Here is a 12,752-nt window from a genome sequence, read left to right on the forward strand (position 1 = left end):
AGGAGGCAGCAGGCCCACACCCAGGTTTCCCCGGTGGTCCCGAGTCCTGCTCCCCGCTTACCTTCCACTGCCATCCGCTCCCGTAGTTCCTGCTGCAGTCGGCTCTGCCGGTCTTCCAGTTCCAGCTCCCGGGCACTGGCATTGGGGAAGGGAGGGGGGCGGGAGAGGGGAGGAGGAGAGGAGAGAAGGAGATAAGCACGGTGACTTGGGGGCCATAGCTCCTCATCCCCTAAATTAGGAAGAAGCTGCACTCCTGCTGTGACAGGGGCTGAGCTGATGGCCCCCCGTGGCTGGGTCCCCACCCAAAGGCTACTCACAAGATCATCAACTCCGACTCGTAGCGCACCATGGCATTTTTCTCTTGCACCAACTTGAACCACTCCTGCATCAGCTTGGGGTCATCTTTCTTGCCCATGCCTGCCAAGAGAGAGGGCGCGTCAGGTGCAGCAAGCGTCTGCCATCTTCCCCGGCCGGCAGGAGTCATCACACAGGGGCAAATGTGCAAAGAGAGCCGAGCAGGATGCTGCCGGAACACTCCCAAGCCAGGTCCAAAGTTTGCCTACAGCCATGGAAGGGGGGCGCGGTGCCCCAGAGTCTAATAGAGTCTGTGCTCTCCACCTCTCCTTCCCAGGCCCAGCCCACACCCCCCAGGAACCTGATTCCAGCCTGTCTGGACCCCTCCTGCTCAATGGATTGCTCTTGGTAGGTCTGAAGTGCTTTGTCCTCTCTTTACCCTTTTTCCCCACTCATTTCCTATCTGTATGGTACTAGCTGGGTACTAGATCTGCTTTAAGAAAAGCAGTCTCGTGAAACAGGCAAATGCAAGTTTATAAACTGCACTTACCCCTCCTTTGAAAGTACCCTCACTGACCCAGCTCCTGCCCCTGTCTGGGCCACTGGTACTGATGTCTGCCTGTTTCTTTAGTTCCTGGTCAGGGAGATGGCTTTTCTCAAATTGTGGCTTTATTGGGCTTCCTGACAAACGCTCCCCTGAGGAATCCTGCATGGTAAATGCAGTAGTACCTCCCAGGATGGCTGTCAGGCTTTTCACCAAGGGCAGAGAGAACGGTCACTAGGAAATCAGGCAGTGCCCTCTGCTCTGACCCAGCAGTTTCTGGGGCTAGTGCTCTGCACTAACACATAGCTGAAAACTCCATCTCCATCAGTGGCAGCCTGACCCTGTGGGGCTTAACTGAGGCAGCAGGAAGAACTTTCCAAGGAATCAGACCACCCAAGGAGAGAACAAACTCCTTTTCCTTGGAGCACAAAGAAACTCACGGCAATAGTGTGGTCCTGCCTAAAGCAAAAGACAGACTCTATCAGTGGTCTTCAATATTTTTGGATTTCAAACCATTCTGGGAATCTCAGGAAATCCAGGGATACTCTTCCTAGAAAAATACATGTCTACATGTCCAACAATTTTATACAGAACTTCAGGGTGTTCGTGGGCTCCCTGAAGTTCCCCTGTGGGTCCCAGGTTAAGAGGCACTGGACTGGGAGATCTTTCCAAGTGCCTTCCGTTTTATGACTCACTTGGGTGGATGTCCTATCCTGTTAAGACCAGACCCAGAAACATATGGAATACACCTTCAGGTGGGACAACGCTCCTCTGTCAAGCTCCTTACTCACTGTTTTCCTATATTCTTCCCACCTGACTTCCTTGCACACTGTTCAAAGACAACTCTCTGCTGTGTTGTTTGCTTGACACGCAGGAGGCCCAAGCCAGTTAGTCTTTCAATGGGGCCACACTCTGGAGAGGCAGAAACGAATAGCACTCACACAAGCGGGGGTTAGTGTATGCAGAGCCCAGGTACACGTGCGGCTGTGCTCCCAAGGTGGAGGCCTGTCCCTGAGTCCTACTCTGCAAGGCAGAAACTCCCTCCTGACCAGCCGAGCCTGCCTCTGTGGAGTGCTGGAGTGTCTGGGGACGAAAGTTCTCCTTACCCGACCCAATAGACTTGGTCCTTTGGCTTTCAGAGCAGCCCACAGCTCAGTTCCATGCATTCCTTTCTGAGCGTCTCTGCACAGTGTGCCCACATGGCATGGAAGATGGAGCCCTGAGGCATGCAAGCTGTCCAGTGCGGCAAGCTGGGAATGCACTGGGAAGTCTCTCCCTCCTTCCCGCCTCCCCATGAGCAGGGACAAAAATTCCACTGGGAGACATCTGAACACTGCTCATGAGCTATGGTAGAGACTGTTCACAGCTGATGAGCAAAGGTATATGGCGGGGTGGGTGAAAGTCAAATGTGAGCGCCATGAAGAGCAGGGTTAAGAGGTTAGCAAGGGTTAGTCACGACCACACTCCCCTTTCCCCTTCCCACATGCCTTTTCAACAACAATCTTATCACCACAACAGACTTTAAATCAGACAAACTTAAAAAGAAAATACACACACACACTCAGCAAGACACAGGGTAGAAAAGTTTGCATTTAGTGGTTTTGTTTGTTTGTTTTTGTTGTTTTTGGGAAAAGAACTTGGGGGCATTTGTAGACCAGTCTTTGTAAGGACAGTATTCCTCGACTCCACCGATACAAATCTCTGCCACACAGGTAGGAGGTTCCTCACCCGTGTGTCCCCTCTATCTGCTCGATTTGAGTCTGAGAAGTCCCACCATGAATGGTGGCACAACATCATGGGATGCTTCAGCTATAGCCTGAAAGGCCAGTACCTGGAGGCTCTCTGGTTTCCCTCTGTACCCCAGTCCTCCCCAAGACAGTCAAAGGGATACTGTACCTTGTAAGAAACTGCCACATACTCATGGAATTTTGTAACAAGGCTATCGAGTGTCAGAGAAAAAGAGAAATAGCTGGGTTTTGGGTCCCTGTTTGGCTAGTGTTGCTATGACCGCTGAGAGGCAGTGGGGATGAGGTTGGGGGAGTTACGTTACCTTCCTGGACACAGCAAGGGCAGAAGGAGAGAGGTCTACGCCGTGGAGTCCCGCCACTGGGCTCAACTTCAAAAAGGACCAAACAAGGAAAAGGAGGAGAAGGAGACGAAGAAAGACAAAAAGGAAGAGGAGGAAAAGGAGGAGGAAGAGGAGTTTGGAAGTGGAGAGGGACAGGGAGAAGGTGAAATAAAAAACAAGCAGAGGACAAAAAGCATAAGAAGTGAGAAAGGAACAACAGGAGGAAAAGAAAAAAATACAAGAAATGGAAAAGCAGAAACAAGGGAAACAAAGTCTACAAATGAATTAAGTCCTTTTTTCAGCATGGAAACTGAACAAGGGCAGACCCAGGCATCAGGTGTGTGGCTTAAAAAAAGAATGCATGTGCTTCCTGGCAATGGTGGGAGGCTCTGGGGTTGAGTGGGTTACTCCTTCTTCCTCTGTTCCTTACTGTGAGGGTGGAGACATTGGGATACCATCATATGGTAGCCTTTGGGTTTTGGGTGTTGGGTTCCCTCCTCAAAAATGCCCAAAGCCCCTGGGACTGGTCAGCCTACCTCTGTGGAAGAGTCCATGATTAAATCTGTGCCCAACACTACTCCTAGGTTTGCCGGTGATAATTTCATGTCACCAACCAAACCTGTGTGAAACATTCTACGATGTCACCATAGACGCATGCGCTCCACATACAACTGGCCTTGGAGAATGTAACAGGTGAGGAGGGGTCTGCCACCACTAGATTACCAGGCCCCCAGAAAGCAGCTCTGAGTCTATGGAGGTAGTGCCTCATCTGGGGAAGGCTTCCAGGGCCCACTCTACAGTGCTGTGAATTCTGAGCCAGGACAAATTGAGGGAAACATATCCACACAGAAACGACTTCCCCTGGTCCGCATCATATCCCCCCACCATGTACCAGGGAGAGCCAACCACCCCCTTTTCTTCTGCCCCTCCATCTCCAGAATCTCCAGAAATCTCCAATAGCACAGCTGGGGGAAGGCTGTCACACTTTGGACTGGAAGACCAAAGGGGGTGAGCTGACAGGACATATCGAAAACTCACAGTAACAATGCTGGTAAGAGTCATGGACGGGGCAACTGAGAGAAGACAGGGCGCAGAGAGACATGCCTGGACCGAGGGAGACCTGACAGTTACTCAGGGAGAGGGAGAAGGGGAGGAGCCCAGCAAGGGACCATCACAGAACCACCAGGGCACACAGGAGACACAGGCTCAGAGAAATGGCCTCAGGACTGTAGGGAGCAGGGGTGGTTTTAGGATTGAAGCAGAGTTTAAGAAATAGCTCTGTTTCAGTCAACAGGAAGGCCCAATAGACAACCTACTGGCCAAGGAGCCCTTCTGCTTTGCAAACGCAGGTACCACATTTTCCCTTTCTTTTTAACCCTTCCTCATAGTGCTTTGTGCACAGTGAATCTGGTGTCGGGTAAAACTTCAAAACTAAAGCCAGAGACTTGTTTGTGGGTGTGCATGCGTGTCTACAATGTTGATCACATCCAGGGTTCTAAACAAATGTGGCTAGGGGAAGGGAGAAGGGCTCCTTTCTCTGCTCAGGGCTGATCCATATCCAACCTTCCTTGTTTCAAAGTGTAGACTCTATGGCGCTCAGAACACCTGGACAACTAAGACAATGGCGATAAACAATGTCTGCGGCTTCCCGGTACTAGTGTTATGCAGACAGACCGGTGTGGGGTGGAATGGTGTCCACAGCTGTTAGCAAGGGATGGGGACATGATGCACAGCCAGCATAGTGGAGCCCATGTACTTGCACATATGTACTTTCTGGATATCACAAAATGTAACTTTTAGTTCCTTTTATGTAGACCACATCCTCATACACCCTTTCCAATACAGAAGACAATACGAGATAACAGGATATTCAGAACAGAAATTTGAAAATGAAATTAGTAAGGGGGACATCAGGGAAAGGAAGTGTTAAAAAAAGTATAAAAAAGGAGAAGGCATTGTCATAGTAATAGACAGAACGCAGAATGGGAGTGGGCCACCCCTCTGAGAGGAGCTGGGCTGAGCAGACAGGATGCACGGTTAGGACTATCTTCTCCAGACTTTCCTCTGTGCTCCAAAGTCCAAGTAGTAATGTACACTACTTTTATAATCAGAAAAAAATACCCAATAAATATTGTTTTAAAAATAAGAAATCAAGGAGAAAAAATCATTTAAATGAGGGGAGTTCTGCTAGGACTTGAATCTGAAATGAGCGCACCAGGGAAACACAGAGGTGCTGATTTTGAGTGTATTTTTTTTGCCTTTTTTGGAGATGTGAGAAATAGATGATTTGGTCCACTAGTTCTAAGAACAAAGATGTTGTCAAGCTTGTGGCAAACACAAGTCTTTAAAACTTTTGTTATGATTATTTTAAGATGCCAGGGCAGTAGGTTTCTGTGTCTTTGCAATGGGCACCACAGTGATCACTTCTCCAGATATCCCTGTGTTCCCTGGACCTCAAGTCAGACCATCTGAGCAAACCCAGAATCTGGTCCTGGTTGGAGGCTTCTCACCATCAGTTCTACACTCTCATCCTCGACTGCTCTGCCTGCCCTCTAGATGCTGCAAGCTAGCCTGCCCCACCTTCTATCTTGGCAGCAAACTGAACACCACAGGTTTCCTTTTGGCACGTTCTTTAGTGCCACTCATCTTGACGTGGGGGCAGTGCAGATGGGCCACTGACAGCATAACGTAGAGTCAGTGTGCTGCATGTGATACACATGAATCCTGCTATCATTTCAAAACATGCTCACAAGTGCTACTTTGTCTGAGCCTTACCCTGCTCCCGGGTGGCTACCTGGCCAGGTGTACCAGCTCTATTTCCAAAAGAGGGCTCTGAGGCTCTGAGCAGTTAAATGTGGCACTGCCTGACTAAAGCCCACACCCTCCTTTCCCATTCTGAACCAAGAGTCTGTCTGCCCTCTGGAAATGGCCCACAAAGGCTCGAGGCAAAGCTAACAAATGGTAGCTCCTGGAAGCAACCAGGAGATGGAGGAGTCCCATGTAGACCCTACTCAGAAGGCCAGGCCTGGGAAGGCGGCAGCATCAGCCTTTCCTTCCGTTATTCTGCAGAGGCTCAGAGAGATAAGTGACCTTGCTGGGCACGCGGTGAAGCTAGGACCTGAATCCTAGGTTGGGGGTGTTCCCCATACTATCACTTGGCCCTGACCTGCCAGGACACCTCACTCTAGGCCCTGCCTCTCATGTGGTCCAGGGCTGGTCTGGGAGCAAGCTGGTGGGTCAGTCTCAAGGATTCCTGGACAAAAATAAAGGGGATGTTTAGGTCTGTTCTGGAGCTCAGGAACAGCTGTGGGCATCTGCCTCAACCCAGGTACTTATCTCCTCCTACCATACAGGCTCCCAGTTCCTATTGTTGGACAAAGGAGCCCTCACCCCAGGGTTAAAGCTTGAGTCTCTACTGACAGCACTTGGTAGACGAGGATGAGGGTCTAGACAAATGGGATAGGGACAAATCTACATTCCAGAAGTACCAGCATGGACTGCTGTATTTCCCCATGGGATCATGGTTATAGTCTAGAAAGTGATAGCCTTGTACTGTGCACTAGAGACATTATGAGGAAAATGGGCTTTTTATAAGCTGAGCCATCACTTACAACTGCATTTTCACAGGAAAAGGCAGAATTCCAAACAATTACCTCACAAACACCATAGAAATATCATCCTCTCATAGACTCAAAATAGTCTCCCCATTCCAACACCTTTTGATACACTTTTTGATAGCTTTTTCATGTATGAAAATCTATAAAGTAGCCCTGGGTTAGACTACCTCCTTTCAGCTACATTTTTTGGAAAATCCCACATAAAGGAAGAGATCCTTTTCCACTTCCTTTTGGCCTTTGAACAAGCTCCAAGGTGTCCTGGATAGGACACAGGAATGCTTATTTCTTGGTCCTATTTCGTGGTTCCATTCTCCTGCTATAGTAGCCCTGGGCCTGTCTCTGTGGGCCAGGCTGTGCGGCCGTCATCTTGCCTGGGTGGGGCTCTCATTTCTCAGCCTGGTTTTTGACAGTAATGCCACTCTATCTGTGGATAGCTTCCCTAGCACTGTAGGATAACTTTTTTTTTTTTTATAATTCATGCTTACAGATACAACCAGAATGTTTTTTATCTTTTGGTAAGGATCATCAGGGGCATCATCTTTCATGTCCAAGCTCAATCTACCAGATTAAACTTCTAGAGAGTCCAAGACTGGGAGAATTTCTTGGTGATTCAGGTATAAGGAATGAGGCTTTCATTAATGTTCTTTTCTGTGTAGTTGAGGTTATGTAGCCTGAAGCAAGGTAAGACTGACCAGATGTTTGGTTGCCTGTTCTAACTCCTCAGTATCAATGCCACGCTCCTGACTTGAGGCAGGCAGCTTTTGCACAGCAAGGATGATGCGGCCAATTCCAAACCCAGAGGGAATCAAGTTGGCTAGTTTGCAATGCTGCTGAGTTGTAAGCACGCAACATAATAGGGTGGAAGCCTTCTGGTCTAGTAGCCCCAGTCTACATACATAGCCAGGCCTAAGATGTGCCTTGTGTTATAAAAACTCAGTGTAGAATGAATCTCTAGGTTGGGGAATAACTGAAGCCCCCCACCAAAGAAAAGGAAATGGAGATCTAATATGTACACTTAGAAACACACACACACACACACACACACACACACACACACACACACACACATACACACACACGCGCTAAAATGCTGGATTTGAAATCTTAAGAATTTTAAAGTTCCTAAGCAAAAACAGCAAGGCTAATAATGAGCAGACCAAACATACAAATAAAAAAATGTACCAACATCAAATTAAGGAAAGCAAATAAAACAGGAAGGGAGGGAAGTGAGTAGGCCTGGGCTAGGCCTCCCTGTGCCTCTCATCAGCAACAATGAAAGACCTTCAGGCCTTTCTGTTACATTTCTAAACTGTTCCTATTCTTTCAATTTCCCTTTGACATATACAGGTGGGGAAATCTTCAAAAATGAGAAATTAGGTATACATTTTAAATTGAAAGTTCTTTTGGAGAGAGGCCATTTTTATCTAAGGATTTCCAGTCATCTATCTGTCCTAGTGCAACAAAACGTGGTGGGTGGACCAGTTAGGGAGAGCCTGCTCAGTGTCTGGAGAAGAAAAGGGAAGGGGAGTGAGGTCACTTGGGGTCACCTCTCTGGTCCAGGGTTCACTATGTGTTTTTCTAATGGTGTCTTTTGAAATCACCAAGATTCAACTATGTGAAGAAGATATCTTTATTTTCTATACTCTGTGGCTCAAAAAGTGATTTTTTTTGTTCGTTTGGAAAAGAGAGAGTGCACGTGCATGCGAGGGTAGGAAAGGGCAGAGGGCAAGGGGGAGAAGCTTAAGCAGGCTCTAGGCCTAGCATAGAGCCCAATGTGGGGCTTGACCTCACGACCCTGAGATCATGACCTAAGCTGAAATCAGGAGTTGGACACTTAACTGACTGAGCCACGCACGTGCCCCCAAAAGACTTTTAATATAGGTCTGGAACCTTAAAATAGTTAGCTGAGAGCCACTGAAAGATCCTACTACAGCGACAGAGTTTACTGGGCAGAATGTAGGGCAGGGATCAGTAGTCTGGTCTCCTCTGGGCAGGGTATGGAATTTTCAACACCTGGACACTGCCTGGAGCTTTGTCTCATTCAACTTGAGAACTAAGATTGGTGCTGGGTCCAGCAATAGGTTGCCCTGTGGCCTTGTGGGGATGTAAGAGGAGAGAAGCAATCAGGCTCTACAATTCAGGCACCAGATTTCAAAAGGGCAACCCTCCATCCCCCCAACAACGAATATTACCAAGTATTTTAAGAATAAAGCATCAGCAGAAACCAAAAAGGGACCTAACTCTGGCATCTGTTTTCCTCTTGGAGCTGGGCAGGAACAGGGGCCAGAGGGTCCTTGATCTGTGCCTAGGGTATAAAGGACTACCTTCAGAATGGACGGTTCTTTCCTGCTTCATTGGCTGGATAGTAACAGCCTCTGTGTGGTGAGTGGAACCACAGAGAAGTCTAAATTTAACTCTGAAATCATACTGAGCTGGCAAAAGAGGAAGTACTGAGTTGATGAGAACCAAGTAGCAGGGGCTAGAAGGCATTTGATGGTGACATATTTTATAACTCAGAAGATACCCCAGGGTTTCTTTTTTCTACTTATTTCCTTTTCCCCTGAAATCTGTTGGAATTATAAATCTGAGAGGCTAGTAGCTATCAAGGCAGATAACTGAAAACAGCCAAGTACATTTCCTCCCTCAAGCATGGGGTAAAGAAAACAAAACTTTAGGCACATGAGGTGGTCAGTGTGGCAACAGATCTTGAGCTGGAGGGAAGATGAATATAATTGTAAAGAAATGGGTTTTGAAAGTTTTTTCCAGGAGATTCTGAATTAATGAGACTCTCTTTCAGACACAGGAGATTCCTTTTGGATTGACATGAACACTGCCCCCCAACCCCAGGGCATGTTAGGAGGAGATGGGAAAGGGAGTCAAGGCTATTAGACAGGAAACAGGATTTGTTAAGTGGAATGCAAGCAGCGGCCCTTTTACAACATCAGTGGCCACGAGTATGAAGTCTCTGAACACACCAGAAGCCCTGGGTACTGAGGGGGTTTGCAGAGGGGTGGGAATCTGTGGCAACCTGGGGATGGAAAACAGAGAGCAGAGATGAGCAACCCAACCTACCTGAGGCCAAGAGCCTGTTCCCTTAGTGCTTGAGGTTCTCTAAGAATATGGCACTGTCATACAGTAGGGATCACAGAATTAGGCCCTTTGCTTGTAAATGAAAGTGACTCTTAAAAGGATGGGATTATGGCAAAAAATGGCAGAGAATAATCTTTGCTGGTTCTTCTGTTTTAAGACCACTTCTAGGCAAGGAGCCTGTAAGGGGAGGTGAAGAGGTCGGGCCGCTCATCCCAGGAGCCCGCAGCTCCCCTGGCTAACCTCAGGAGCAGCGGCATGGCTCTCCTCTTGACAAAACTGCCCAAAGTCTAGAAATGAGACTCATGGCTTCATTACCACTCTAATCTAAAACAAGTGGTGAGCTCTGTACAGCCAAGACTTCAAAAATGGTGAATTCCTTTAAGGTAGTGGTTCTCCTGCTTTAGGGGGCATGAGAATCACCTGGAAGGTCTGTTAAAACACAGAGAACCAGGCCTCACCTCTAGAGTTTCTGATTCAGAAGATCTGGGGTAGGGCTGGGGAATTTGCCTTTCTAGTAAGCTACCAAGTAATGTTGCTGATGCTGCTGGCCCAGAGCCCACACTTTGTGTTACTGTCAGATGACTAAACAGTATCAGAGGGACCGGGATGCAGATGAGACACAGAGGGGTAAGGGCAGGTGAACTTCCATGATAAAAAACTAAAATACTGTGGGGAAGCAAAGGCACTCTCAAATCTCCCTCTGGACAATGCGGAAGATCCAGCATGCTGCTCTAAATGAGCTGGAAAAGGGCCTGTGCTTTTGCCAGTTGGTTATCGGGTTGATTTCTTCTTGTTGTTTGTGAGCAGGGACCGGGGACCGCGGGTGGGAAGGGGGTCAGCTGGGTTAGTGCCAGCAACAGACGCCGCTATACATACCACCCAGATGCAAGTCGATGAGGTCACTGTAATAAGACTCTCCCCAATAGTCTACAACAAGGAATTGGTGAAGAGAGAGTTACTGGATCAGATAACCCTCTTGTGCCCCCAGACCCAAAGCAATCAATGACATGAGGCATAGAAAACACGGAGATGCAGCAAGAGGGCGAGGAGAGACAGCTGGAAAGCATGCATCTCTCTGGCAGTGCACTACACACACACACACACACACGTGCTGCGGTTGTAAACTCTCTGGTGGTGGAACAGAGAGCTGGCTAAACCCATAGGTGATATAGTAAACCACCAATTAACCACGTGGCTGCTGTCCGTACCTCTGAGCAGTTAGGACAGGACAGAGGCCTTGGCTTTGCTGGGAGTCCTGGCCTGCTGGAAGTCAACTGTATCTAACGAAGACTTTTTAAAAATTCAAGGGCACATCAGGGGCTACTTACTACTTTTGAATATTAGCAGCCCCAGGCTGAAGGGCCGAAGGCGAGATGTGAACACTGTAGGAAAGCTCTGCAAGGTCACCAAGCCTTAGGTTTAAAAGCAGTCAGAGCTCCCCCAAGAATTCACCAGGGACCCCACGGCTCAGCTGTCAAACTCCTTGCAGAACCGCTTTTATTGGACAGGTTTGAGATGAAGGAGATCCTGTTTCTTCTGAGGTTAGGCTCCAAATTCAGTCAGCTTCTTTTTAAAAGCAGAAGTCACTAGTTGCCCTAAGGCTCTTGGAGGTCTGCCGGCCTCAGGCTCTCCTTGCCTTTCAGCTCCACGGGGCTGCTCAGCAAGGAGGCTGCCTTCTTCACATGCTTGAGATGCAGAGCTTGGGCACTGCTGAGGGGCTGGGCTTGGTTGGGCAGTCCTCGTCCTCCCAGAATCATAAGCAAATGCAGAGTACAACAAAAGGCAGCTGCACCTCATTACCCTTTGCCTCCAGATCTCTCAGTGTGCATGCTGATTCTGACAGCTTTCTGTTCCACATGAGGGATCCCCCTTTAAGAATGGCCATACCACAGAGTAGAATGTAATTCTGGAATGGTTTTTCAACTGGTGCTCAAGGCTGATGCAGTAGATAAAACTTGCAACGTGGTTCCAGAAATAAAAAGGGCTTCTCCGGTACTCTAGCCCAGAAATCCCTGCTGCCCTAGGCTTGCAGGCTCTGAACCTAACCATTATGGTCCAGATACACATGAGCTTTAGACAGATTGAGAGCAATCTCTCAATGGATGGCAGGTCTGCATCAGATCTCTCGTCTGGAAGGGCAGCCTGGCCAAACAGCCTGGCCCCTCAGAGAGCTACGGAAACTGGGGTGCCTTGAGCGAGGCAGGATGGCAGGCTCAGTCAACTGTGCAACCTCAGGAAAGGGGCCAGCCAGCATGGCTGGAGACTCCAAACTGCCATGCTCAGCTGAGATTATCTCCTTAAGGACTCAGCCAGGAGCAACCAGACTAAGAAGAGGAACAGAATGCAGAAGCAGGAGAGAAAGGACAGCCAGTGGTCACAGTTCATCCTCAAAGATGAACTTGGCCAAGTAGGAAAGGGCCACTGGGACTACTGACAAGAGGCAAATCTTACAAGGGAGGTACTTAGAATAAGAAAAGGAAAAAAGTATGTCTGGAAATACATTCTTATGGTAAGAGCTGCTATATCCTGAGAATTTCCCAAATGCCTCATGGGGAAATTTAACGGAGCCAACAAAGTCTGTCTTAAAAACAGGACAAATCTGTATCTGGATGTTTTGTTTTTTTACCCCTGAGGGGATGCACCATTCCTGGAAATATGGCAATACCAGGTCAATGAGTAGAGTGGATGGAGCAAGCTCCTATTCCATCTCCCTGCTCTAAAAATCCATTTAATACATTGTCCTCGGATAGAGGATGTATCAGATACTAAACTGATAAGAACAGATACAACACTTGATCTTAGCCAAAAGGCAGAGAAGCAATGGATGAAGGTGTTTTGATATAGCTTTGCTTATAAGAATTCGGACTAGAACAGTGGTTTTCAAACTGTTCTGCGAGACCTTTGGGCTCTTTGAGTGCTACTCCAGTGATCTCCCAACTACCTGACTTGCAAATACATTGAACTCCTTTAATTCTTACATAAGACACATCACATTCAGAAGTCTGCTATGCCGATGTTAACCCACTAAAGACCATCAACATGTCCATCTGTGCTATCAGGGAAACTCGCTTTTCTGAGGCTCTCAGGACCAAGTTTCCTCTGCCCTGCACATGCAAGGATCTGTACTCCCTGAAAATGT

The 12,752-nt window shown here is 48.1% G+C and overlaps 1 protein-coding gene across 3 annotated transcripts in view; it reads right to left on the reverse strand.

Moving 5' to 3' along the window:
- MICAL3 (microtubule associated monooxygenase, calponin and LIM domain containing 3) overlaps positions 1–12,752 on the reverse strand; it is a 198,362-nt gene that overhangs the window by 7,004 nt on the left and 178,606 nt on the right. For 2 of the 3 annotated variants that reach the window (XM_082738147.1, XM_082738146.1), the window contains 2 exons: positions 318–417; positions 62–135 (listed from right to left, as the gene is read on the reverse strand). In XM_082738147.1, coding sequence (XP_082594273.1) covers positions 62–135; positions 318–417 — 174 coding nt within the window. Of the gene's footprint in view, positions 1–61; positions 136–317; positions 418–2,888; positions 2,955–10,489; positions 10,541–12,752 lie in introns of all 3 variants that reach the window. The other variant, XM_082738145.1, reaches the window with a different exon arrangement.

The sequence above is a fragment of the Mustela nivalis genome (assembly GCF_964662115.1).
Source record: "Mustela nivalis genome assembly, chromosome: 7".
NCBI lineage: Eukaryota > Metazoa > Chordata > Mammalia > Carnivora > Mustelidae > Mustela > Mustela nivalis.